Source organism: Natator depressus, chromosome 8 (genome assembly GCF_965152275.1).
Source record: "Natator depressus isolate rNatDep1 chromosome 8, rNatDep2.hap1, whole genome shotgun sequence".
Taxonomy (NCBI): domain Eukaryota; kingdom Metazoa; phylum Chordata; order Testudines; family Cheloniidae; genus Natator; species Natator depressus.
Window position 1 is genome coordinate 77,947,954 of NC_134241.1, and position 26,928 is coordinate 77,974,881.

Here is a 26,928-nt window from a genome sequence, read left to right on the forward strand (position 1 = left end):
TAAAAATATGTAATTATAACAGCTGCTGTGTAACATCCTCCTTAGTAAGTATTTCACTAACACTGTAAAATATGAATACTTCATCCTGCTTCTTTCAAAATACAGAATAGAAATGTGTATTGAGTATGTCTGCCTTTTCTTCCTCATGATAGACAATGTTACCATCTTTATCTAGTATTGGACCAGTGCCACTGATAGGATTTCATATGTTTTATAGGCTTCATATGTTTCAAAGAGTTCCTTGTTATTTTCCTTAACCTTACAAACCAGCAATTAGAAAATGCAGACAATTGATCAGGGAAGTTGATGGTATAAGTAAAAATCTTTGGCAATTAGGGCTAAGGGTTGTTGGCTGGAAAGGACTACAAAAGAGTGGAAGTGCACTTGCTTTTTTTTTAGACGGGTGAACGTAAAACAAAAAGAACCTCTCTCCAAATAGTAGGTCCTGATGTTTTAAAGAAATATTCATTTAAAAAAACCTTGTTGATGTTTATAAAGCTCTTTTCAGTATCTGACTAGACACAGAGTGCTGTCAAATGCCCAAAGGATGCAAACTGAAAAAACACATTTTTTGTGTGCTAATTATGATATCTAAAAGCAATCTTTAAGTGTTGCTGGTAACTACACTAGGTATACATTTTTCAGGCAAAAATGTGTGTCTTCATGTTGATATCCCTTTAACCACTTTTCTAACATGGTTAAAACTAGCCCAGCTTGGTGCCTTGTTTTTCTTAGGGAAATTTTTTAAAATTAGTTTTTCTGATTCCCTCCCCCCGCCCCTGATTTTTCTGAAGCTCTATTAGCATCTTTGTAATTCTACTGGACTGAACTCCTTTCCCTTTCCCCCTCCCCCTCCCCCTCCTTTTTTTTTTTTTTTTAATTGAACCATAAAAGCAGACACTGTGTAATAAACCTAACCTTTGGGCTTCAGTGATAAGATCTGTTTTTACTTGCTTACCTGGGAGTGGTACTGTACTGCTCTTCTAGTCTTGAAAATTACTTATACACTCTCTTGCTTTTTGAGAAGAGGGTTGGTTCTGGAAATCACATAAGTTTTGTGGGCGTATACTTCATGCAACATACAGTACGTTATAGAATTCAGAACTGTAAGTACACTATACATTGCATATAGACCAGGTCAAACAAAGATCAGATATGAATGCATGTTTGAAAATGTTAAATATGTATTTTTCAAGTGTCAACCAAGACTGGGAAACTGCTATCCGAATATATAATTTTGGATATTGGAAATATTTTCCTGAAAGTCTAATGGGAGCAAGAGAACATGTTACTTTTTTGTATTTACAAATGAAATTGTCTTTAATTAGAAAAAAAATGTACAAGTTGAGCCCAGATCTTTAAGACTTGAACAGGAAGTCAGCACTTGCTGCATTTGAAATAAAGGTGAGGAAGTGTGAGAAGAGAAGGGGAAAGAAAAATCTCATTTTTTTCCACTCTATCAGTTTCTACAAGTAAATTGAAGGTGCTACTAAATATGATACCAAATAATGTATACATCTTGTTTGTTTATACTTAAAACATGATGTTTTGGTGTGTTTGGACATGTTTGGTTTTTACAGTTGTCATAAATATAAAGGGAAGGGTAAATGCCTTTAAAATCCCTCCTGGACAGAGGAAAAACCCTTTCACCTGTAAAGGGTTAAGAAGCTAGGATAACCTCGCTGGTACCTGACCACAATGACCAATGAGGAGACAAGATACTTTCAAAGCTGGGGGAGAGGGGGGGAAACAAAGGGTCTGTGTCTGTCTGGGTGATGCTTTTGCCGGGGACAGAACAGGAATGGAGTCTTAGAACTTAGTAAGCAATCTAGCTAGATATGCGTTAGATTCTTATTTCTTTAAATGGCTGAGGAAATAAGCTGTGCTGAAAGGAATGGATATTCGTGTCTGTGTGTCTTTTTGTAACTTAAGGTTTTGCCTAGAGGGATTCTCTATGTTTTGAATCTAATTACCCTGTAAGGTATTTACCATCCTGATTTTACAGAGGTGATTCTTTTTACTTCTATTAAAATTCTTCTTTTCAGAAACTGAATGCTTTTTCATTGTTCTTAAGATCCAAGGGTTCGGGTCTGTGGTCACCTGTGAAAATTGGTGAGGATTTTTACCAAACCTTCCCCAGGAAGTGGGGTGCAAGGGTTGGGAGGATTTTGGGGGGAAAGACGTTTCCAAACAACTCTTTCCCAGTAACCGGTTAAACGTTTGGTGGTGGCAGCGAAAGTCCAAGGGCAAAGGGTAAAATAGTTTGTACCTTGGGGAAGTTTTGACCTAAGCTGGTAAAAGTAAGCTTAGGAGGTTTTCATGCAGATCCCCACATCTGTACCCTAGAGTTCAGAGTGGGGAAGGAACCTTGACAACAGTGAATTTAGTGCTTGTAAAAAGTGCCCAACTGATGGGCCTGTAAACTAAAAATATACTTATGCACAGGAAGTGAAAGTGCAGGTTCCCACGCTGCTTTGTCTGTGTGCTTCAAAGCCTAGACCTTTGGTCTCTGAGTACTTTTCTGTAGGGCTTTAAAGGTTAAAGGAAGATTGTGGTTTATGTAAACAAAATACTTCAAAATGTTTAGATTTAATGAAATTTTTTAAAAACCATTTACTAATCTTTATAGTGAATAGAAACTCATTTCATTGGGTGGAGGTAGGTATTTTGGAGAATAGTCATTTAAATGCTGTGTTGAGATGTGCAGTTGGGATAGCGTAGTGTGATGAAATAGGATTGGTAACTACACTGTAATAGGACAATGTCTCTTCCATTTTACTATTAAAAACTTCATTCCAGTTTGTACAAACATCTAAGTCAAACAGAGACCTGTGAGATGAATCTGTAATATATGTAAAGTTTCTGCCAAGACATTCTGTGGGTTTCTAATTAACATATTATTTATGGCAGACGTATGATGGCTCAACCAGATTCAGATCTAGAAGAGGATGCTTTAAAGGAGGATTTGAAGTTTTACTTCATGAACCCATGTGAAAAATACAGAGCCAGACGTCAAATCCCTTGGAAACTGGGTTTGCAGATACTAAAGATAGTTATGGTTACCACACAGGTAATAAATATATATTTTTTTATGTTCTTACAAAAAATAACGCATGTAGGTGGAGCAGAAAATCAATGTCTTGGAGTGTTGCTTCCATTGGTTACTCTTTAACTATCTAAACTTCCTTCCTGGAAAAAAAATCAAGATCAGAGGTGAGGAAAGAACACTCTTAAAGGAATAGGAGTGGATGTGGTGGCAGGAAACGATAATATAAACTAAACTCCTAAATGTTCTTTGGTCACCACCTTGGTGCTAACTGGAGCAATTTCAGTGAGGGGTTAACAGTGAAATAGAAGGTCAGATACTGCCAAAGACATTTATTTCAAAACAATTTTTTCCCCTAAATCAAGCGCCTCATTATGGATCATATGGTTTTGAATTGTTTGGCTTTATGCCACAGCACTGCCAATGCTCTTTGTGCCTTCTGCTCATCACTGCACGTAACGCCCCCATACCCTGAGGCCAATGTATTGGTATTGTTACCAGAGTTCCAGTCCAGCAACTGCAGAGCCTGCATTATTAATGTAACCCGCAACTCTGAATGTTTGGTTTGTATTTGCAAATGCTCTTCTAATTGGCAAGAGCAGATTGTTGACTAGGCAGTTAAAATCCTGAGCCACTTTCTCTCCCCAAGTGATGGATTAACGAGGGTGCATTAATTTGGATACAGAGTCAAATCAGCAATTTGTTTTGATCTCTAAAACATAGGAATCTCAAGTGTGAGATTTAACAAAGTGGCATTACATATATAGCCCTGAAATATACACTGAGCTGCATGGGTCAATGTCTGAAATTAACAGACCTGCTGGAATCAAGCAATACCTTCAGATATTACCTCTGGCTAATATCCTCCAGACCCCCATCAAGCCAGAAAGGGTGATCTCAGCCTTTCTTTTTTTTTTCCTTTTAATATAAATCTCCAGCATTGCGAACATCAGTGCAGGAGTAGCAGCAGAGGAAGCACTAACGTAGACCGAGCTCCAGGCAATGGTTGGCATTCTAACTACTATGCTGTCTAGACAAGACTGGCTCAGATGACACTGGTAACTGAAGTCCTGTGTACACTAGTGCTCCTCAACAGCAGCAAAGCTCCACTAGCAATTGTGGAACAGGACTGCTTTGGGAGAGGTGGAGTGGGGAAGACTAGTATGGGCACAGTCATGAGGATACCAATTCCATCAGGGTTTCTTTCAGAATATTCTCACAAGCTAAGAGGTAATATTGTCTTGCTTGATTCTACTGAGCTGTTAGTGAAAGCCTTTTCCCATTGTCCAGGTCAGGGAGACACAGGTTATCACACTACCGTCTAGCTCTTATACACAGGGGCTTAATCATGAGTGGAATGAGGCAACACACCACTTCAAAGCCCATCCTAACCCATCCCATATCCTTCACCACCACTCAAAGTGTATCCTAACCCACAAGCATTAGTGCCTGTGCTGGCGATTAAACTTCTGGATTGCCATGCTTGCTGTCCCAGTCTCTCCTCTGCTTGGTCTCTGTGTTGAGCCTGACTCCTGGGGCAGAAGAGATGCAGTGCTGCTTTGCTTTCTGATGCCACCAGCCAATTCAGGTACCTGCATTTTTTTTAGCACCTTACTTCACTGCACCGCTGAAAGTGGCTGTCACTACTGGTCCATCTTCAGCAGCTGATTGGGTAGCCAGGGTGAGGAAGCAACAGAATCACTGAAGGGAAGTGCATTGCTACTTAAAAGGGGCAGTCTTGCACACTTGTAGCAGGCATATGGGCAGGTCCTAATGACCATCCTTGTGTTTTGGAATGAGGCCAAGCTCCTTAGGGGTGACTTTGGTGTACTTCATGCTTATTCTTACAGGATTGTCCCTGTCACTAGCTGTCTGACTCTGATGAGAAACCACTGAGTTTCAGTACGTTAAACCTGTTAATTGGAGTGGGTTCTTCCGTATGGTAAGGTGAAGGTAATTTGTCCTTTCTCTGCTGGATTGCAGAAGTATATTTTAGTGCAAAGTTGTGTTAGGGCCCCCTAAGGATTCCACATGCTTTCCAAATCAAGACTGACCGCCTTTTTCTTTTTCTTGCAGTACTCCGGGGAAAGGCTCTAATTCACTGATATTAGCTAAACATTGCCATGAATTCATTCATAGAACTTAAGTTAACAGCTTTGCAATCCAAAGAACATTTAAGTAGAATTGCTAAATCCCCTGAAGAACCTTGCAAACTTTTTGGCCAGAATTCAACACTTGTTCTAAAGGCTGTGTGGATATAACCAGGCACCGATGACCTGGAATCCCTGTTCCGGTCATCCTGGCTGCAACCTGCCACATTACATAAATAGTTCACTGTGAATAGCATTGCTTTGTGTACTCATTTAGCCCAGAGCTAACTAGTTACCATCTAGGAGAGACCAGAAAGTACTCACTGGAGAAAAAATAAATAGATTTTATTTTTATATTTAAAGAGAGGCTCTCAGACAGCAATTCAGATTTCATATACTGTTAATGCTAGGAACAAGAATAGGGGCTTGCTTACCTTTTAGTGGGGATTTCATTGCACACACTCTCTCTCTCCTCCCTCGTTTGGTTGGTTTCTTGCTGACCTTTAAAAGGTTTAGTTCTTTGGCTAGGCCATGTATAATTTTTCATCAGAGGTTGAGATTAAAACTAGGGAGGGAGGAAGAGACAATGCTCTGGTGGGACACTGGGTCCCTTATACCCCTGCTGTTGGGTTTGGGGAGAGTGCTAGGATTCCTATCACTTGGGATCTCTGTTCAGAGGGTCCATTTATGTATTTTCCTTTGACTTATGGGGAATCTCTGCTAGTCTACATAAATCTTTATGAACAACTTCAGCACCTGCTTCTGCTGCTAATTATAGCTTCCCCAAGGAGCACCTTTATGAAATTAACTTCATTTTTGTCACTTTCAGTGGTGCCCATGGGGTTCTGAATAGTTTTTGTTTCATTCTGGTGCAGTGCTCGGCGCAGACAAACTAGAGCTGTCTGCAGACTCAGGAAGACAGCCTCCTTAATGCAGTTCTGTCTTCAGGCTAGGCTAGTACTCTTTTTTTCTTCAGTGAAAGGTTAGATTATGCAGAAACAGATGAGTCCAAACACTTCATATTTGCCACTAACAAGTAAGAGAGTTTATTTTTCAAGCTCTGGGTTCCTTCCTTTGCTCTCTCCTTTTTCTGCTCTTCCACTGTGAGATTCCAATTACCTTACACTGTTCTTCTTTCATACCAAAATATATGTGGAGTAAACCACTTACATTTTTCTTATGAAAATTATTTTTAAAAAGGGGGTTAAAGTGTGGTGATAGGAAACTGGCTCAGTAAAAATAGTAAGTTTTTGATCAATAGGTCTTTCCCCATGTGTATTCAGATTCTTATCTTCTTACATTACAGACTAAAACAATTTTTTAAAAATACTGTTATCTGTAAAGGCTCTGCATTGCTCTGGGTTAGTGGACTGGATTCTATTCTGTCTCCTGCATCATCAACAAAACTGTCAGCTAAATTCTAATTACAGAAACCTTATTACTGGTGATGTAAGTGACAGAAAGAACACAGTTTGACATTCCGATCTCAGGGTGAGTTTAAAAAAAACTGAGTAGACTTCATAAGGAAGTGTTTGTGTGATAAACTTGAAACCACGTTATGTTGTTTGTAGTCAACTTGGTTCACTATAACTGTACTTTTAATCATCAAAGCTCTTCAAATTCAGAGTGATTTCTCAGATTTGAATGACTTTTCTCCTACTCAGAGAGGCCATGAGGTGAATGAATTGGTTTTGGATTTTCCACAGAAAACGTAGCTTTGCTGATTCAAATAGTTTCAAACACTTGCACTATGAATAAAATTACTGTGCACGTAGTTAAAAGAAGTGAAAATGCATCTCCTGGGCTGTAATTGATGATGATTATGCACTAAGTGGCTAAGCTCCAAAATAAAGTAGTAAGAGTTTTTTGGTATTTCATGGCATGCCTGTCACTGAAGTAAACGGTATTTTTCATTCCCTTGTTTTCAGCTTGCATCAGCTTATGCTAAGTGAGATTTTTGTTTTCCAGGCTTTGGCAAAAGAGAACCTTTACTATTCTTTTGTGATCTTGTATTGTAATTAGGGCTCTCAATTAATAGCAGTTAACTCACATGATAAATCAAAAAAATTAATCGTGATTAATCGCACTGTTAAACAATAGAATGCCAATAGAAATTTATTTGGATGTTTTTCTACATTTTTCATATATATTGTATTCTGTGTAGTAATTGAAATCAAAGTGTATATACTTTTTTATTACAAATTATTATTGCACTGTAAAAATGATAAACAAAAGAAATAGTATTTTTCAATTCACCTCATACAAGTACTGTAGTGCAATCTTTGTCATGAAAGTGCAACTTACAAATGTAGGTGGTGGTTGTTGTTGTTGTTGTTACATAACTGCACTCAAAAACAAAACCATGTAAAACTTCAGAGCCTACATGTCCACTCAGTCCTACTTCTTGTTCAGCCAATCGCTAAGACAAGTAAGTCTTTTTACATTTACAGGAAATAATGCTGACCTCTTCTTTACATTTGCAGGAGATAATGTAGATAAACTTGTTTGTCTGAGCGATTGGCTGAACAAGAAGTAGGACTGAGTGGACTTGCAGGCTCTAGGATTTTACATTGTTTTATTTTTTAATGCAGTTTTTTTGGTACATAATTATACATTTGTAAGGTCAACTTTCATGACAAAGACATTTCACCTCATACAAGTACAGTAGTGCATTGAAAAATCCATTTTTTTACAGTGCGAATACTTGTAATCAAAAATAAATATAAAGTGAGCACTGTACACTTTGTATTCTGTGTTGTTATTGAAATCAATATATTTGAAAATGTAGAAAAATCCAAAAATATGTAAATAAATGCTATTCAATTATTGTTTAACAGTGCGATTAATTGCACAGTTTTTTTTAATCACGCAACAGCCCTAATTGTACTGTTAACTTGCTTTTTTTTTTTTTTTTTTAAGGGGTCTGGTACTGACACAATACAGAAACTTCTTACTTTCCAATTTGTGCTGATTATAACTTGAAGATGTTAATCGCTGTTACTATCATTAGTATGTTAATGATGGCATTGTATTCTGACTTGAATCTTTAATTTGTTTTAGCTTATTCTTTTTGGTTTGAGTAACCAGCTGGTGGTTTCCTTCAAAGAGGAGAACACTATTGCCTTTAAGCATCTGTTTCTGAAAGGCTACTCAGGAGTTGATGAAGATGATTATAGTTGCAGTGTATACACACAGCAGGATGTTTATGACAGCATTTTTTTTGCTATTAATCAGGTAAGTGTTTTGTGTGTTTCTATGTATTATAAACAGCATGAGTACTGCTTAAAAGTCACAGCCAATAAGATGTTGCTCCGTTTCCATTTTCTGTTCTGGTTAGTTTCATTCAGATTGCAAATGTCCTAACTGGTCATCATCTGATTAAAATAAACAGTCAAAGTTAAGTTTCACTCAGTATTTATTTTCGTGTATATGCTTAATCTTCATTTTTTGACTATTAGCCACAACATAAACACTGAATTTGTTAATATTAGATTATTTATTTCCAAATTTGCTGTGGCAGATGATTTGGGTTTTACTTTAAGTAGAAATGGACCTGAATATAGATACATTCCAAAAATTCATGCTTACAATTATAGTGAATCACAGCTTTGTAGCATTGTTGCCAGAAGTCTCAACATGGGAATGCAGTTCTTCCAGGAATATCAGGACACAGCCTTAAGTGTAGTATGGTATTTTAAAATGAATTTGGATAATATGATAAACAACTCCCTTAAATAATTGTTTAAAAAATTTTAAAATAAAAAAACAGATCGTGTTAACATGCACATAAAATAGAAAATGATGGGAAAACAAAAGGTTATGCTCCTGTAGAAAATAAAAAATTGAAGTCCTTTCTTGATGGTTTTTAAATCACATGAGGGTCCTGGTCTCTTCTTGGTCCAGTACAGTTCAGAAGTATGGGGCTTTAAGTCACCCTTACTTGAGATTTCCCAGTTCGGAGACCTATGGGCACTTGTCCAGTTGAGGCTCAATTTAGAGCAGCTTTAGGACTGTTCAGCATTTTGCAGACTGGTAATGGTCCCCATGCAGCCATTACATCAGTCAGGAAGTGGTGGAATGCAAAGGCCATACCCCTTCTCCTTTGGCCATGCCCCCACTTCAGGGTTCTTTGCCTTCTAGCAACCCCCACGAACTCTGGGAAATCCTCTGCAGAGCCAATCCACTGTTTCTGCCGAAGTAGGCAGAAAGAGACAGAGGATCTGGCCTGTTGTGTAAAATGGTGGCTGACTTGTACATGTCTCGTCTCTTAGTTCTCCTTGAGAATTTTCTTCAGTTGTGCTGCTCTTTTACTTTTAGTCTGTTATTTCTTTGCTTTTTATCTTTCCTTCCTGGTTTACTACTTCCTTCCTTTCTTCCTTCTTTTGTAGGCACTAAGGCAGATTTGAAGCCCCAGCTAGAAGACTAGTGAAAGGATAGATTTATATCATCGAGCAGGAGTCAAGTATGCAATACAGGCATCAGATATAAAGGTCTCTTTGTATGACGTCTATATTCTGTAAATGTAGACCTTTATAGAGGAGCTTTTTCCAGTCAATGTAGCTTAGGTTTGTTAGGGCTTTGCAGGTTTTCAGGCTTTAACTTGTTTGGCACATATCTATGGCTGAGATTATCAAAAAAGAGGTTAGTGATTTGTGGGCACCCAAACTGAGACCTTAAAAGAGCTTGGCTTGGCTTGGCTATTTTTTTTTTTCTTCCCAGAGGTTGTGCTCAGCACTTTCTGAAAATTAAGGCAACAGAATGCAGCCTTCCTATGGTTGAAAAGTACTAATTTAAGTCTTGCATAATTGTGGAAGACTAAATGTGTAATGGACAATCCCCATGATATCTGAATTTTTTTTTTTTTTTTTTTTTTTGCAAAAAACCAAACTACAGGTACTAGATCATTGGTTCTCTCCCCATTTCTGCAAATAAGTATTAGACAGAACATACCCTCTCTGCTGATTTTCTTACATTTTCTGTCTAATCTGGGTATTATTTTTATTATGGGGAAATTTATGTCAAAAAGATGTCCCATTATCAAATGTAACAAGCGTGGTTTCATAGAGTATCAAGATGATATGTTTGCCTACAAAGCAACGCAGAGTGCTGCAAACAGCTCCTTCTCAACATGCTGGAAATTTTTTTAGGGACCTTGCTTTAACTTCCTGTTCTGGTGATCCAGTCTGTAGGTGATGAACTCATGGATCAGCATGGCTGGGTAATTCATCCATAAGGAGGATAGTCAACTTTAGGAGAGTGTGCACGTGGGGAAACCACTGCTAGAGATGGTATCCAGGTACAGTGAGGAGTTCAGAGGACCCCTAATTTGCATAGCATCTTGTCAGTTGGAGAACTGATTACGTCTCCATCTATCGAAGGAATGGTGTTGATTAATTTCTCCATATTTTTCTCTTCCACTAACTTGGTTTTGTTACCTAGACTTACCTTCATTCATCTACTTTTAATCCACACATTGTTCTCACGTGGGTACTGGGACTGTTGGCAAATGGTTCTGTCTGCATTTGCCATAAAGAAGATGCGGAGCTGAGTAGTGTTGGCTTGTTAATGGGTTTGGGTCCATCATCTCTTCTGGTGGCTTTAATAGACATTGAACAGCAGGATTGAAAGAGCCTTGTGGAGCACCTTTAAAGGAGAGCTCTGCATGTAAATATGCAGTTGTCCATAACAACCATTTGAGGACTGATTTGTGCTGCAGCTGACACTAGACCTTCCAAGTGTGTCAGCAGTGTTCCATGATAACCTGTGAGGAATGTTGTCCATGGCAACTAGGAGACTTGGACCCTCTGTGATACTAATTGTTCTAACACCAGGTTGGGATGTGTCTGGGGTGTTGTCAGAAGTAGGCTGAAATCTAAGGGTATGTCTACGCTGGCAGAGTTACAGTGCCGGGAGTTACAGCGCTGCTCAGAGTGGTACTGTGAACCCACAACAGCAGTTTCCCTTCATCAGGTGCCTGCACAATAGTGTGTTCGCACTTGCAGTGGTATTCGCAGCGGTGCACTCTGGGCAGCTATCCCACAGAGTATCTCTTCCTCTTCTGCCACTAAGAGTTGTGGGAAGACAGAGGGGGTCATGGGGCATCCTGGGTCCTGTCCCAATGCCCCATGATGCATTGCTTCGCATCCCAGCAATCCCTGTGTCCGCCTGCATTTGGCACCATCTTTCAATGGTTTGTGTACTGCAAAGAGTACACAAAGAGTGTACTGCACTCTTCGGTCTGCAGGAAAGGATCCCGAACTGTTGACCAGTATGCTGCTCGCTCTGAGCAACACGTCACAAGTGGCAGTGGAGTTATTCCTTATACTACTGTACAAAGTCAAGAGGAGTGCGATGTTGAACTCGCCACGCATAGTAGCTACGACACGAGATTGTCTGTCTGTGGCATTCACGGAGGTGCTGACCACAGTGCAACGCTGCTTTTGGACTTGGAAAACAAGCACTGAGTGGTGGGATCACATCATGTTGCATGTCTGGGATGATGAGCAGTGGCTGCAGAACTTTCGGATGAGGAAAGCCACATTCCTGGGACTGTGTGATGAGCTCGCCCCAACCCCGTGGTGCAAGGACATGAGAATGAGAGCTGCCCTGCTGTTGGAGAAGCGTGTGGCAATTGGACTGTGGAAGCTGGCTACTCCAGACTGCTACCGATTGGTTGCTAACCAGTTCGGAGTGGGAAAGTCGACTGTTGGACTCATGTTGATGGAAGTCTGCAGGGCCATTAATCGCATCCTGCTCCAAAAGACCGTGACTCTGGGCAACATGTGTAACATTGTGGATGGCTTCGCACAAATGGGGTTCCCTAACTGCGGAGGGGCGATAGATGGCACCAATATTCTGATTCTGGCACCAGACCACCTAGCCACTGAGTACGTTAATCAGAAGCGGTATTTCTCAATGGTTCTCCAGGTGCTTGTGGATCATTTGTGGGCTTTTCACAGACATTAACGCAGGCTGGTCTGGAAAGGTGCATGACATATGCATCTTTCGGAACACTGGCCTGTTCAGAAAGCTTCTTGGACCAGAAGATCATAGAGGAAGTCGAAATACCCATTGTGATCCTGGGAGATCCCGCCTGCCCCTTAATGCCATGACTTATGAAGCCATACATGAGGCAACTTGACCGCAGCAAGGAGTGGTTCAACAACAGGCTGAGCAAGTGCAGAATGACGATTGAGTGTGCATTTGCCCGTTTAAAGGCCTGCCGGTGCTACCTCTGTGGGAAGCTGGACCTGGCCAATGACAATATTCCAATGCTTATAGCCGTGTGCTGTATGCTCCATAATATTTGTGAAGGGAAGGGTAAAAGCTTCACTCAGGGCTGGACCGCTGAGGTTCAGCACCTGGAGGCTGAGTTTGAACAGCCAGAGACCAGGGCTATTGGGGTGGGGGGGCATAAGGATCAGGGATGCCTTGAGGCAGCAATTTGAAGTTGAAAGCCACTAATATTTGTTGCTATGTGCTGAAGTGCAGTGCTTGTAGTGCTAGGAGGTGATTGTGATTGGTGCAGACGATGCAATATGAAGGTTTAACATAACCGTCTGTTGCTTTGCAGGGCTCTGCTGGCTTTCAATTAATAGAATAAAGAGTGATTTTTAAAGCAACACAACTGTTTTATTAAAAAACAACAACCAGAGGAGAGAGTCAAACAAAAAAACCACATCAGCACTGAGGGGGATAAGGGAAGGTCCCAGGAGGAGGAGGGGTCCTAGGATGGCTAAAGATTTGTGTATGTTCAGGGATCATATCCAACCTTCTCCTTTGGAGTACAATGCAGCAGGTACTGTACGTCAGCAGGGCCAAACTGCAGAGAAATGGGTGTTGAGTGCAGTGGGTACTGAGAATCCGCAGTACTGGACTGATGGGGGAGGAATGGAATGATGTGGCTACAGACTGGAGCCAGGAGGTTGATAAGAGTGTGTTGGCGGTGTCTGGGGGGGAGCATGGGAAAGTTTTGCAACAGCGGCTGCAGGGGACAGTGGGTGCGGAGCTGCTTGGTTTGCAGTGCAAGTATCGCCTGGAGCGTGTCCACTTGGTGCTTCATAACTCTTAAGAGCTGCTCCGTGGCTTCATTCTGGCGCGCTGCATTCTCCTTTCGGTCCTTCTCGCTGTCCTGCCACTCTTTCAGTTACTGTGTCTCGGCCGCAGAGTGCATCATGACATCACGCAGAAAGTCCTCTTCAGTTCTTCTTGGCTGCTTTCTAATTCTGCGCAGCCGTTCAGCTGGCGATAACAAAGAGGGAGGCTGTGCTCCCAAGGTCAGCTATGTGAAGTTTAAATGCAATATTTTACAGAAGCAATATTGTTTGCAATGCACAGACCACTGATTCGGTGATTTAAAACACAGCCAGTACTCGCGTACCTGTCGCTAACTGGCTTACCCCAGGCAAGCACACATGACCCACAAGACCCCCAAAATGGTGAATAGCCACAGGGGCAGGGTAAATCTGTGTTCCTGGACTGTACTGTCCACACTGCGTGTGGCTCTTGGGGAGAGCCAGCACTGTAGGGGAGGCCTGATAATCATTCCTGTCTCCACATTTTCCATAGAATGTGATCATTATGGAAGATATCTCGCTGCTGAAGGTGAGCAGGGAATCAAGGGAGAGTCTTCTCCAAGACTGCGGCTTCTGCCCTGGCCCATATGTGGCTTGCCTGTGTGCAGCAATGGTTCTTCTCTCCCCCCCTGTGACCACACAGTGGCGTGGGAAAGTTACCCGTTAATGGGGCAAGAAACAAAGCAGCTCTGCCAAAGAGTCTGTGGCAGCAGATTGCCCAGTATCTCCATGAGAGTTTTGTGGAGATCTCTGAGGCAGCTTCCCGTGAAGTGAGGGAGTCAATCAACAGCCTGTTCCGTTGCTCAGACTAGGCATGTGGTGGTACTTGCATCATACAGACACAAGTCTGCTTTCTGCAACCCTCCTGCCCCCAACAACTCACCTCAGCAATTCCCAAAATCAAATTCACTTACCAGGGGCCTCCTCTCCTGTTTGCGCTTCACCAAGATCCAACAGCTGTGACTGGTTAGCCTCCTCTGGGGTAGAAAAGAGCTCTTGGCTGCTTGCATCTCTGACCTCTCAGTCATCCTCTGCCTCTGGGTCCCCCTCCACATCCTTATTCGAGATTTCCTCCTCCTGGCTCAATCTACTCTCAACTGGCACGCGAGCCACCGAAGTATCCACAGTGGTCTTCACAGTGGAATTGGGGTCACCACTGAGTATCATGTCCAGTTCTTTGCAGAACCAGCAGCTCGTGGGCACAGCACCAGAATGGCAGTTTGCCTTGTGGTTGGCGTTCCGCAGCTCCTTCACTTTGACCCTTCACTGCAGTGTGTCCTGGTCATGGCCCCTTTCTGTCATAATCGTGAAATCTGTCTGTAGGTATCATAATTCCTACGGCTGGAGTACAGCTGTGACTGGCCCTGTTACTAACTACCTGTGTGACCTTTGACATGTCTGTGACAAATATGCTAATGAGTGTGAATATAATGTAACTGGAATATGCTTCATGCAGAAAGTCTCTTGTAAGGTATCATTACAAAGCTTATAATCTATTGAGTGTGTTCATCCTATTTGTATAAATGTATCATTCTTGTATCTGAGACTAGAAATATGAAATATAACTCTGAGGTCTTATTGTAATTATGCAAAGTGTGGGCCATTAATGGTGGTTTGGAATCTTGATGGCTCCCGTCAACTAGGAGAACTGGTTGTAAATTACTCTATTTACTTGCAAGCCTTCCTGTGAGTCAGGCCAGGAAGAATGAAGGCTTGGGATCTCCCAGGACATGTGACCATGTCACCTGGTACTGGAATCCATCTTAAACCTGGTACTTTTCCATTTAGAAGGAGGGTTGGGGACCCAGAGAGACAAGATTCCCACCTTGTGCCTAAGCTATGTAAGGGGGTGGAACTGAACAAAGGAGCTGCAGTCATGAGAAATCCCCTAGCTACCACCTGCGCTGGAACAAGAATTGTACTGGGGATAGGATTGGGCCCAGACTAGAAAGGAGTCTAGTCTATGAAAGAAGCTTATTGAAACATCTCTGAGGTTTGAGATTTTCTCTAATCAGTTTCTTAATGTATTAAGCTTAGACTTGCGTGTTTTTGTTTTATTTTGCTTGGTAACTTACTCTGTTCTGTCTATTATTACTTGGAACCACTTAAATCCTACTTTTTATATTTAATAAAATCACTTTTGCATATTATTTAACCCAGAGTAAGTAATTAACACTGGAGGAGCAAACAGCTGTGCATATCTCTATCAATGTTAGAGGGCAGATAATTTGAATATACCCTTTTGATACAGCATGGCCAGAAGGCAGCAGGAGAGTGATGTAAGTCCCAGGATGAGGAGAAGCCTTATTCCCTGTAGAGGGAAGAAAGGTTTCTATAGATTAATTAAAAGCACCTGAAGCCAATTAGAGCACCTGAAGCTAGTCACCTGATAAAAACCCCCTGCTTCAATCAGCCAGGGGAAGGAGTTGGAGCAGAGAGCAGTTTGAAGGCGTTGGAGCAGAGGAGAGTTTGGAGAAGTTCCATGGCTGGCTAGAAGACCAAGATCCTAGGTAAAGAGACACCCGGCTTGTGCAGAGAGAGAGGGCAGGAAGCCCCACAAGCTGAAGAGCAGGAGAGGGAAGTAGCCCAGGGAAGGAAGCACTAGTTCAAGTGGTTTACCACTATCCCTAGGGCCCCTGGGTTGGGACCCGGAGTAGAAGGTGGGCCCGGGTCCCTCCCTCTCCACTACCCTTCTCTGGGTTACTAGTGGGACAGTAGATACCCTAGTTCAGGGGCAGGAAACTGCGCCCTGAACACCCCCCCCCACCCCCCTAACCAAGAAGAGGAAGCGCGGGACCCATCATATTCATACTGGCAACTTGCCACACGTGGTCGGGTGGGATCTCCGCACTGGGGACTTAAACCAGGGTTAACCAAAACCATCCCATCCCCAAGATGGACGACGTGGTCAAGGCTCTAATACAAGCCACTGTGGCCCAGCAGGAGGCTACCCGAATCCAAGCAACCGCCCAACAGGAAGCGACTCTGGTGCAGCAGAAGACTAATTGGCTGTTGATGAATCAGGCTGCCCAGGACTGAGCTCTGCTACAGGAGCTGGCAAACCAGATGAAGGCCCTTATGGAGCGGAACCACAATTGTGAGGAAACCTGGACTATACGGGCCAGCCACTGCCTGCGGAAAATGACACGGAAGGATGATGTAGAGGCATACCTCCTGGCATTTGAGAGAGCAGCCTGGCCCAGAGATCCGTGGTCTGGTATCCTCGTCCCATTCCTGTGTGGATAGGCCCAGAAGGTCTACTACGATATGGCTGCAGAGACTGCGAAGGATTACCCCCAGCTGAAGGCAGAGATCCTGGCCAGATCCGGACTAACCACGGTGTTACGAGCCCAGAGGTTTCATGAATGGCAGTGTACAGAGGACAAGACACCCTGATCGTAATTGTATGACCTGATCCAGAAATGGCTGCACCCTGAGGCCCTCAGCTCTGAAAAAATGATGGAGCTCCTGGTACTGGACCAGGATATGAAGGGGCTACTACCAGGCCTTCAGGCTTGGGTTGGCCAGAATGACCCCTCTACCTACGATGAGTTGGTCTCCCTCATGGAAAGACAGCTGGCAGCCCGTGAACGGTTCCAGACCCCGGGGGTGAGACACGGCAAACCAGGAAGACAGCCCAAAACCCAAGGCCCCAGATTGTCAAGAACTACAGAAAAACCATAACTGGGAGGAAAGACACTGAGGAATGGCCCAAGGCCAAGAAGGGACCTGGGGGTTTGGGAAGAGAGGGCTGGGGCGGCCGACCAAATAGCCCCAGGCAGAGGGCGGCAACCGGGATAAGGAGTCGGTGTTACGAGTGTGGCCTAATCGGCCTGGTAGGGGTCGCAATGACCTCACATAGGTATACAGGGTCAGTAAAGATGAAATGGTATTGCTACCCTAGCATTAGGAGATTCCGGGAGTGCTGTCACCCTGGTCTCGGGGAAGTTGGTGGGGCAAGACCAACTAACCCGGGCCAAAACTACAGGGGTAACATGCGTTCATGGCACCGTAAATTTCCGACCCACAATCCCAGTATGGATTGAGATCCAGGGAAACACTACCAGGGTAGCTGCAGGAGTGGTCCCTAGGCTCCCCTACCTGGTCTTAATTGGTAGGGACTTCCCCGGGTTTGAGAACTCACTCCCCCCGAGTAGAGCCAGGGGACGGTAGCAACCCCCGGGCTGAGACGGAGGCACCTACAGATAGCCTCACCTCAATTTTTGCTGAATTTGCCCCAGAGCTATTTTCATCCCCTGGGAAACCCCGAAAGTCTAGGTGGGAAAAGAGGGCAGATAAAAGGCTAGGGACCAGGATTCTAGCAGAGAGCCAGAAAGCCTCCCTTGTTGGTAAGCGAACCCATTCAGGAGGCCAGGAGACAATTCAGGCCAGTGAGGACTCGGAGGCAGTTCCTAGCCCAAGTAAGGGCAACCCAAGGGGCGGAGAAGAAATAGGTCCCATGGAGTTAGGTCAGATTGGTACCGCACATGAGAATTTCGGGCAGGACCAAGGCAATGACCCACTATATGTGAATGTGAGGGAGGAGGTAGTGGAAGTAAATGGCATACCCGTGGAAGGAAAGACCAAAGGCCCAAGGCCTTATTATGTGATCAAACATGATCTGTTCTACCAAATAGTGCAAAGTTGAGGGGAAGAAGTAGAGCAGCTCTTAATCCCACGAAAACACACAGGGCAGTACTAGAGTTAGCTCACAGTCATTTATTTGGGGGACATCGAGGAGTAGACAAGACACCTGATAGAGTCCTAAGAAGATTTTATTGGCCAGGAATACGCGCAGATGTCCAACACTATTGTACCTCCTGCCCAGAATGCCAGTTGCATAGCCCCCGACCTCACTTGCGGGCCCCATTAGTACCTTTGCCTATTATTGAAGTCCCTTTCGAAAGGATAGCCATGGACCTAGTGGGCCCACTGGAAAGATCAGCACGGGGCCACCGAAACATATTAGTCATCCTTGACTATGCCACACGGTGTCCAGAAGCCATTCCTTTAAGAAACCCCACATCAAAAGCAATTGCAAAAGAACTACTTCAGGTTTTTGCCAGAGTGGGCATCCCTAAGGAGATCCTGACTGACCAAGGAACCCCTTTCACGTCGAAATTAATGAAGGACTTATATACCCTGCTCCGCATCCATGCCATACGGACCTCAGTCTACCATCCACAAACAGATGGACTGGTAGAGCGGTTTAACCGCACACTTAAAGGTATGATCCGGAAGGTGGTAGCGTGGGACAGAAAAGACTGAGAGACCCTTCTACCATACCTAATGTTTGCAATACGGGAAGTGTCCCAGGCGTCCACTGGTTTCTCTCCCTTTGAGCTATACGGACGCCACCCATGTGGAATATTACGTATTGCCAAGGAGGACTGGGAAGAACAAACCCACCCCAGGAAAGAATGTCCTTGAACACGTGACACAGATGAGAGAGCGAATAGCTCAAGTAAACCCTATAGTAAGAGAACATTTGGAAAAAGCACAAGAGACCCAGGGGACATATTATAACCGCTGAGTGAAAGTACGGAAATTTCAGCCGGGACAGCGGGTGATGTTGCTAGTGCCGACAGCGGAAAGCAAACTCCTGGCCAGCTGGCATGGACCATATGAGATAGTGGAAGCCATTGGGGAAGTGGACCATAAGGTCAGACAACCAGACCGCCGAAGACCAGAGCAGATCTACCACGTAAACTTACTGAAGCCCTGCCATGACCAAGAGACGTGCCTCGTCATTCGGAGAGCTCCACCTCAGACGGACGACCCACAGGAGCAGGTGAGGATGTCCCCCGAGTTAGCCCCAGAACAACGAACAGAGGTCATTGATATGATCCAATGGAAACAAGAAGTGTTTTGTACACAGCCGGGCCGTACGACACTGGTCCAACATCATATTGTCACCAGGCCCGGAATAAGGGTGACGATAAGACTGTACTGGATAACGGAAGCTAAAAGAGAGGAAATTAGGACAGAAGTGAAGATGATGATGTTGGAACTTGGGGTTATTGAAGAATCCCACAACCAGTGGTCCAGCCCTATTGTCCTACTACCCAAGCCTGACGGCACCCTGAGGTTTTGCAACGACTTCCGGAAGTTGAATGACGTATCCCAATTTGATGCCTATCCGATACCATGTGTCGACGAGCTAGTTGATCAGTTAGGCAAGACCCGATACCTAACCACTCTGGACCTGACTAAAGGATATTGGAAAATTCCCCTGGCCAAGAACGCCAAGGAGAAGACTGCTCTCTCCACACCTGATGGCCTGTTCCAATACACTGTCCTCCCTTTCGGACTCCATGGGGCCCCTGCAACATTCCAACGACTTATGGATAAATTGCTGCAACCCCATTCCAGGTATGCCGCCGCCTATTTTAGATATAGTCATCCATAGCCCTGACTGGGAAACGCACCTAGGGAAAGTAGAAGCAGTACTAGACGCCCTGTGGAAGGCCGGCCTCACTGCCAACCCTCTCAAGTGCGTGATAGGACTAGCTGAGGCCAGATACCTTGGGTATGTAGTAGGGAGAGGCTTGGTAAAACTCCAGTGGAACAAAGTGGAGGCAATACAAGATTAGCCTCCGCCAGTCCGTAAAAAGCAGGTCAGAGCATTTCTCGGGTTAGTTGGGTACTATCGGAGATTCATCCCTCTTTTTGCCACAAGAGCAGGGCCATTGACAGACCTGATAAAGGCTCGGGGCCCCAAGATAGTAAAATGATCTGAAGCAGCGGAAGGAGCATTCACAGATTTAAGGACAGCCCTTTGCTGCCATCCAGTGCTCATAGCCCCAGATTTCAAGAAAGAATTTGTCCTACAAACAGATGCCTCGGAAGTAGGGCTAGGAGCCCTCCTTTCGCAGGTGGTAGGGGAGGAGGAACACCCGATCCTGTACCTCAGCCGGAAGCTCTTCCCCAGGGAACAAAAGTACGTCGTTGTTGAAAAGGAATGTCTGGCGATAAAATGGGCCATGGAAACTCTCTGCTACTACCTGCTGGAGCGGTGATTTACCCTGGTGACAGACCACGCCCCGCTCCAGTGGATGCACAGAAACAAGGAGAAGAATGCAAGAGCGACTAGATGGTTCCTATTTCTGCAACCCTTTCATTTCCGAGTACGGCATAGGGCCGGAAGCCAACATAGCAATGCAGATGGCTTGTCATGAAAGCATTGCCTTTCGTCCCAAGTAGCCCAACCCCATGGTGTTGAGCGGGGGGGAGGATATGTGATACAGCATGGTTAGAAGGCAGCAGGAGAGTGATATATAGGAGAGATATGTAAGTTCCAGGATGAGGAGAAGCCTTATTCCCTGTAGAGGGAAGAATGGCTTCAAGTGCTTTTAATTAATTTATAGAAACCTATTAGAGCACCTGAAGCTAGTCACCTGATTAAAAACCCCCTGCTTCAATCAGCCAGGGGAAGGAGTTGGAGCAGAGAGCAGTTTGAAGGCGTTGGAGCAGAGGAGAGTTTGGAGAAGTTCCATGGCTGGCTAGAAGACCAAGATCCTAGGTAAAGAGACACCCGGCTTGTGCAGAGAGAGAGGGCAGGAAGCCCCACAAGCTGAAGAGCAGGAGAGGGAAGTAGCCCAGGGAAGGAAGCACTAGTTCAAGTGGTTTACCACTATCCCTAGGGCCCCTGGGTTGGGACCCGGAGTAGAAGGTGGGCCCGGGTCCCTCCCTCTCCACTACCCTTCTCTGGGTTACTAGTGGGACAGTAGATACCCTAGTTCAGGGGCAGGAAACTGCGCCCTGAACACCCCCCCCCCCCGCCCCCCTAACCAAGAAGAGGAAGCGCGGGACCCATCATATTCATACCAGCCATTTGCCACACCCTGTGTAAGCTTTATACGGAGTAAAACGGATTTATTTGGGGTTTGGATCCCATTGGGAACTGGGTATCTGGATACTGGAGACAGGAGCACTTCTTAAGCCTTTTTCAGTTAAGTCTGCAGCTTTTGGGGGACGTTGTTCAGACCTGGGTCTGTGTTGCAGTGGACTGGTGTGTCTGGCTCAACAAGGCAGAGTTCTGAAGGCCCAAGCTGGCAGGGAAAACGGGCTCCGAGGTAGTCTCAGCACATCAGGTGGCCGGCCCAAGGCGGGCCTCTGTGACTGAACCTGTCGCAATGTCCTTGTAGAGTATAATTATATTCACCTGCCTTGTTGAGGCTTGACTAATTTTGAGATCCTGGAATCAAACTTGTTATGGAAATACAAAGTGTGTATGAAAAGCTGGTACTGTGGACCATTAAATTTGTTAATGGGGGGGGGGGGGAAGCAAATTTGAATGAATGTGGGCAAAGAAAACACAGTTATGGGCATCAGTAATTTTTTGTGAATAGGCTGATGTGAGGATAATTAAGTTAACTGAAAAAGTGTGTTTTATTTTTAAATTAGTACCGCCAATTAAAGACGATATCCCTGGGCACACTTGGTTACGAACAAGATGAAGACGATGTGTCAGGCTTACAGATTTGTAAACAACAGTACAAGAAAGGCACAATGCTTCCTTCCAATGATTCGCTGAACATAGACATTGCCATTGAAACAGGTACAGTACAGCTGTAAATTAAAAAAAAAAAAGTGTTTCCATGGACACTTTATGTATTGTAATGGCAAATCATCAAGAGTAAGTTAGTATTTTATTTGTGTGTGGCAATCATACTTTAACCTAGAAAAATTAACTCACTTCTCCCCTATTTTATTTTTTTTAATATCCACTTAGAAATTACTACTTTGCAGCCTAAGCATTGTAGGTCACCATAGTAAGACTTTTTCTCTGAAGACTTTTCAGCTGTTGACCTTCTGTATGAGAGAAGCTGCTGATCAGAGGCCAGATATTGAGTGGTGTTGAATGCTGTCAACCACCATTCACTTCAATGGGAGCTTTTAGCACCTTTCAGTATTGGGGCCTGCGCCTTCTCATGGCCCCATTAACTTGAGTGGGGCTCTACACAGATACAGGGAGTTGCCCACAATGAGCAGCTTGCGAGATCAGGACCTACATCTGTGTCCACTAGTATCCAGTTACCTCCGTTTTCTCCCTTACTTCATTTTGTAAAATAGTCATTTTGAATGAAACTTGTAAAAATCTTTTTTCCCCCCCCACAGACTGTATTCACCTAGAGCCACAGATGCTAGCCACTAAGAGATCTGGTGATTTGAAGATGATAAATTCATCATTTTTCAACTTCGAATTTTATAGGTAAAGTGAGTTTTTTGAAGACCCATCCAATTACATGAAAATAATGGAATCTGTTGTATATAATTTACTGCCTTTATTTTTACTGTTCAGGCTTATACAGGTTGAAATCTCCTTTCAACTTAAAGGCATTGATCTACAAACAATTCATGCCAGAGAATTGCCTGACTGCTATGCCTTTCAGAATACTGTAAGTGCATTTCACCTGTATACACATGGAAACAAGTGTTCTAGAATCCAGCATATTTCTTATTGGTGTCCTGACTGCAAAATAGAAGAAATTCAGTGTGCCCTTCAAATTTTTTAAATGTTTTGTTCTTCATAAAAAGTAAAATCATTGATTGCTTTTGCACTTGCATATTGTTTCAGATATATTTTTCCAGCTATATTAATCTGATAGTTTTATTTATAGATTATCTAGATTAAGTAGTACCAGTGGGTATCAATCTAAACTTTGACTCTACACTTTTTGACACTGTTAATTTTGCTAGTTTTGCTTTCATCAAATTATAAATCTTTACACTTGTGTTTGCAGATTACTTTCAACAACAGAGCCCACAGTGGTAAAGTAAAAATTTATTTTGATAGTGATGCTGATATTCAAGAATGCAAAGACTGGCATATATCTGGATCTAGTAAGTATGGTGCATATGTGCTCTGCATGGTGAAAATCTGGTGTTTCCAGTAAATCTATATCCTTCTGTTCAACTTCTGAATATATATGATGACTGCAGCCAAATATACAAATGTGAACTGTGGCTATATTCAGAAATAAATGGCTAAAGTGTCAACATTTTTAGAAATGTTACTGAAATGCCTGGACACTAGGGCAGCATTGACCAGTAGATAATATAAGCTACAGATGGAAATGATGCATAGGAGTATTCCTTGCAGCACAAAGTCTAGTATGTTATCTGATGTGCTTTTTAAATGGTTCAAGCTTGGGACCTACATCCCTGCCCTGACAGAAACATTAGCATTAGGAAATTATTTTTTTTATATTCTTCCAAATTTTGACTTCCTCCTAGTTACGCTTCCATGTACTACATTGGTATTTGCACCTTTCAAATGCATGTGAACACTTTGTACTATTTATCCCTCACTGTTTGTATCTGCAAAAAGAAAAGGAGGACTTGTGGCACCTTGGAGACTTACAAATTTATTTGAGCATAAGTGAGCTGTAGCTCACGGAAGCTTATGCTCAAATAAATTTGTTAGTCTCTAAGGTGCCACAAGTCCTCCTTTTCTTTTTGCAGATACAGACTAACACTGCTGCTACTCTGAAACCTGTTTGTATTTAGTAGATGTAACCCATTGTGCTGGGAGTTGAGATCTGGCTTCTATTGCTGGCTCTGCCTTTGTCTCACCAAATCTCATATTTTCTGACTCTGTATTACCACTTTTTCTGACCCTGCTAGCGTTTGCACCATGTCCCAATTCGCTCTCCTGTTTCTACTTGTGATATTGGTGTTTGCTTTTTATGCCCTCTCCCATGTCAATTACAAAATGTTAGACCCACTTTTATTTAACACCAGTATAGTGAAAAGAAGCAGCCCAATAACCACAGACCAGATCCTCCCATCTAGCTGAGCTTTACGTCATTTTTTATGGACCCTGTATCCTGAGGGTGACCTGAACAAGTCCACAGCTCTAGGAAATAGAGCCCCTTGCTTATGACCCCAAGGTACTGTTCCTTCATATGGGTATCATGAGTGTAGGAACACCGAGGCCACCCCCTTGCACTCTGAGGAGGTTAGTCTGACAGTGCACTTAAAATCCTTAAGGGACAGGTTTATGCTATTTTAGAGCTGGATTGCACCATCAGAGTGAGCCTGAGTAACTGTTTCAGAGCAGGAGTAAAGAATCCTAGGACTGGAAGGGACCTTAAGAGATCATCTCGTCTAGTCCCCTGCACTCAAGGCAGGACTAAGTATTATCTAGACCAACCCTGACAAGTGTTTGTCTAAACTGCACTTAAAAATCTCCAGTGATGGAGATTCCACAACCTCTCTAGGCAATTTATTCCAGTGCTTAACCACCCTGACAGTTACGAAGCTTTTCCTAATGTACAGCTTAAACCACCCTTGCTGCAATTTAAGCCCATTACTTGTTCTCCTTAACCTCTGACGACAGGACAATTTTTCTCCCTTCGCCTTGTAGCGCAACCTTTTGCGTACTTGAAAACTGTTATCATGTTCCCTCTGAGTCTTCTCTTCTCCAGACTGAACACATCCAGTTTTTTCAATCTTCCATCATAGATCATGTTTTCTAGGCTTTTAATAATTGTTGTTGCTCTTCTCTGGACTTTTTTTCCAATTTGGCCAAAATAATTTCAGGAAAGATATGAACTTTAATCCTATCCTCCAAAGCACTTGCAATCCTTCCCAGCCCGGTATTGTCTGCAAACTTTATAAGTGTACTCTTTGTGCCATTGTCTAAATCGTTGATGAAGATATTGAAAAGAACTGGACTCAGAACTGATCCCTGCAGGACCCCACGCGATATGCTCTTCTAACTTGACTGTGAACCACTGATAACTACTCTCTGGGAACGGTTTTCCAACCAGTTATGCACCCACCTTTATAGTAGCTCCATCTAGATTGTATTTCCCTAGGTTGTTTATGACAGGGTCATGCGAGACAGTATCAAAAGCCTTACTAAAGTCCAGCTATACCACATTTACCACTTCCCTCCTATGCACAGGGCTTGTTACCCTGTCAAAGAAAGCTATTAGATTTGTTTGACACTATTTGTTCTTGACAAATCCACCATGCTGAGTGTTACTTATCAGAACTGTTTAGAAATACTGTCTTTACTTGAAATTTAAATAAGCATGTTATTCTGTCTTAGATATTTCTAAGACCTAGGTCGATGGACTTGGGATATTGTATAAGATTTTTATTCCATCGGTTATTTTCGTTATTTCACCACTTCAGACGAGTGGTTGGGGCATGCAGGTTAACCATTATGAATCTACACTGTATGTCCTGCTGTGTCCACATGATGCAATAAGCAATTGGCCCTGCTTGCTGGTGTAGTGATCTTGAGACACATGCAGACGCATTGCATAAAAGAAGTTATGCCATGGTCTGTTGCTTCTCTGACAATAACAGACATGTTGGTGAGTGCTTACTCATTTTAACCAGCATGTCATGTCACTGGGTTCAGCAAGTCTTGTACATAGCAATGTACATATTTTCAAAGTCAGTAAATATTAGTGTGTCTTTAGATCCCAAGATCTTGACAGTCTGTGTTTTTGTTTCATATTTTTCTGAAGCTCATCAACTTCCTATCTGGAGGGATGAAAAGAGTTTAGAGGAGGAAGGCACAGATGTTTGCTAATATCTAGTGGATACTGAGACTTGCAACTTGTGTGCTTTTATTATTAATGTCTAAGCAAATCATTGCTTCTAATGAAGAAACAGATAAACTTAACTCCTTTCTATAAAAGTATCAAGATGACATGAATATCCCTTGCTATAACCTACCTAGTGATGGATTTAACAAGACTCTGCCTGCAAGGGAAATTTTAATGTTTTAAAATACGTTTTGACCCTTCTGTTGCTCTGAATGAGCTTAATACATTAAATTGAAATTCTAGCCTGGTCTTTTAACCAATAATAAATACCCAAACTCAAACACCTATGACACCTTTTCTTCCTGTACATCAAAATAATTCCTCTTTAACTAGTTGAAGCTTGTTATGTTTTTAAAGACTTTATCAGAAGCAGTGAGTGTTCCTTGCTTGTTCTTTTGATGATCCTTACAAATAAAGAATGGCATCCTCTTTATATTTCTATCATTAAGCCTTTGTCTGATCACTTTCTAAAGTGACAATAGTACTGAAGGTTCCACTTCAGAGCAAGATTCAGTATGACAGAATAATATAAACCTGTCTCTTAACCATTATGAATGTGGCCATCACAATTACAATATAGGGCTGTGGTATAGTTGATCAAACTTTGTGGGGCCTTACATGAGATCGTGGTTAAGGAACAATGTGTTCTCCTCCTAGCCAAATCTTCGCTATATTTGTGTACTGTTATATTGGAGCCCAAATAACTTGGTGTGTGTGATCACTTCTTACAATGGTGTCTCAGTTGGCCACTTTTTGTACTCTGTCTGCATATTAAGTAGTTGATCAGAGAACACGGAGTTAAAATACTCCTGCATTATAAATGGTTGACTTGTTTTGCTCTGAACTAATTTTTTTTTTTTTTTTTTACAAAAGCTGTTTAAGACCCTGGATCTACCAGAATTATAGATTTTTACAAAATCTATTTTTAATTCTATATATGTGTACAGAAATTGAAAATCAATCCCTCCTTTGCTTACCTGTAAAGAACTAAGTTCAGAGAGCTGCTTATCCCCTTGGAAAAGATATAGGTTGTCACTTACTCCTAGTGCTGTGCATGGAATACTGTTCCCTTACCACTAACTGCTACAGCAGCTCTCAGTTGCAACTGGTGAAATGGAGGCTTCTAATTACAGGTCTTCATTGGTGAA

General features: G+C 42.9%; 1 protein-coding gene across 2 annotated transcripts in view; it reads left to right on the forward strand.

Annotated features, from left to right (window-relative positions):
• LOC141992394 (mucolipin-3-like) overlaps nt 1-26,928 on the forward strand; it is a 75,776-nt gene that overhangs the window by 35,021 nt on the left and 13,827 nt on the right. For both annotated transcript variants that reach the window (XM_074961411.1, XM_074961412.1), the window contains 6 exons: nt 2,911-3,070; nt 8,197-8,370; nt 21,618-21,771; nt 22,332-22,425; nt 22,516-22,612; nt 22,958-23,057. In XM_074961411.1, the coding sequence (XP_074817512.1) occupies nt 2,911-3,070; nt 8,197-8,370; nt 21,618-21,771; nt 22,332-22,425; nt 22,516-22,612; nt 22,958-23,057 (779 nt within the window). The remainder of the gene's footprint in view (nt 1-2,910; nt 3,071-8,196; nt 8,371-21,617; nt 21,772-22,331; nt 22,426-22,515; nt 22,613-22,957; nt 23,058-26,928) is intronic.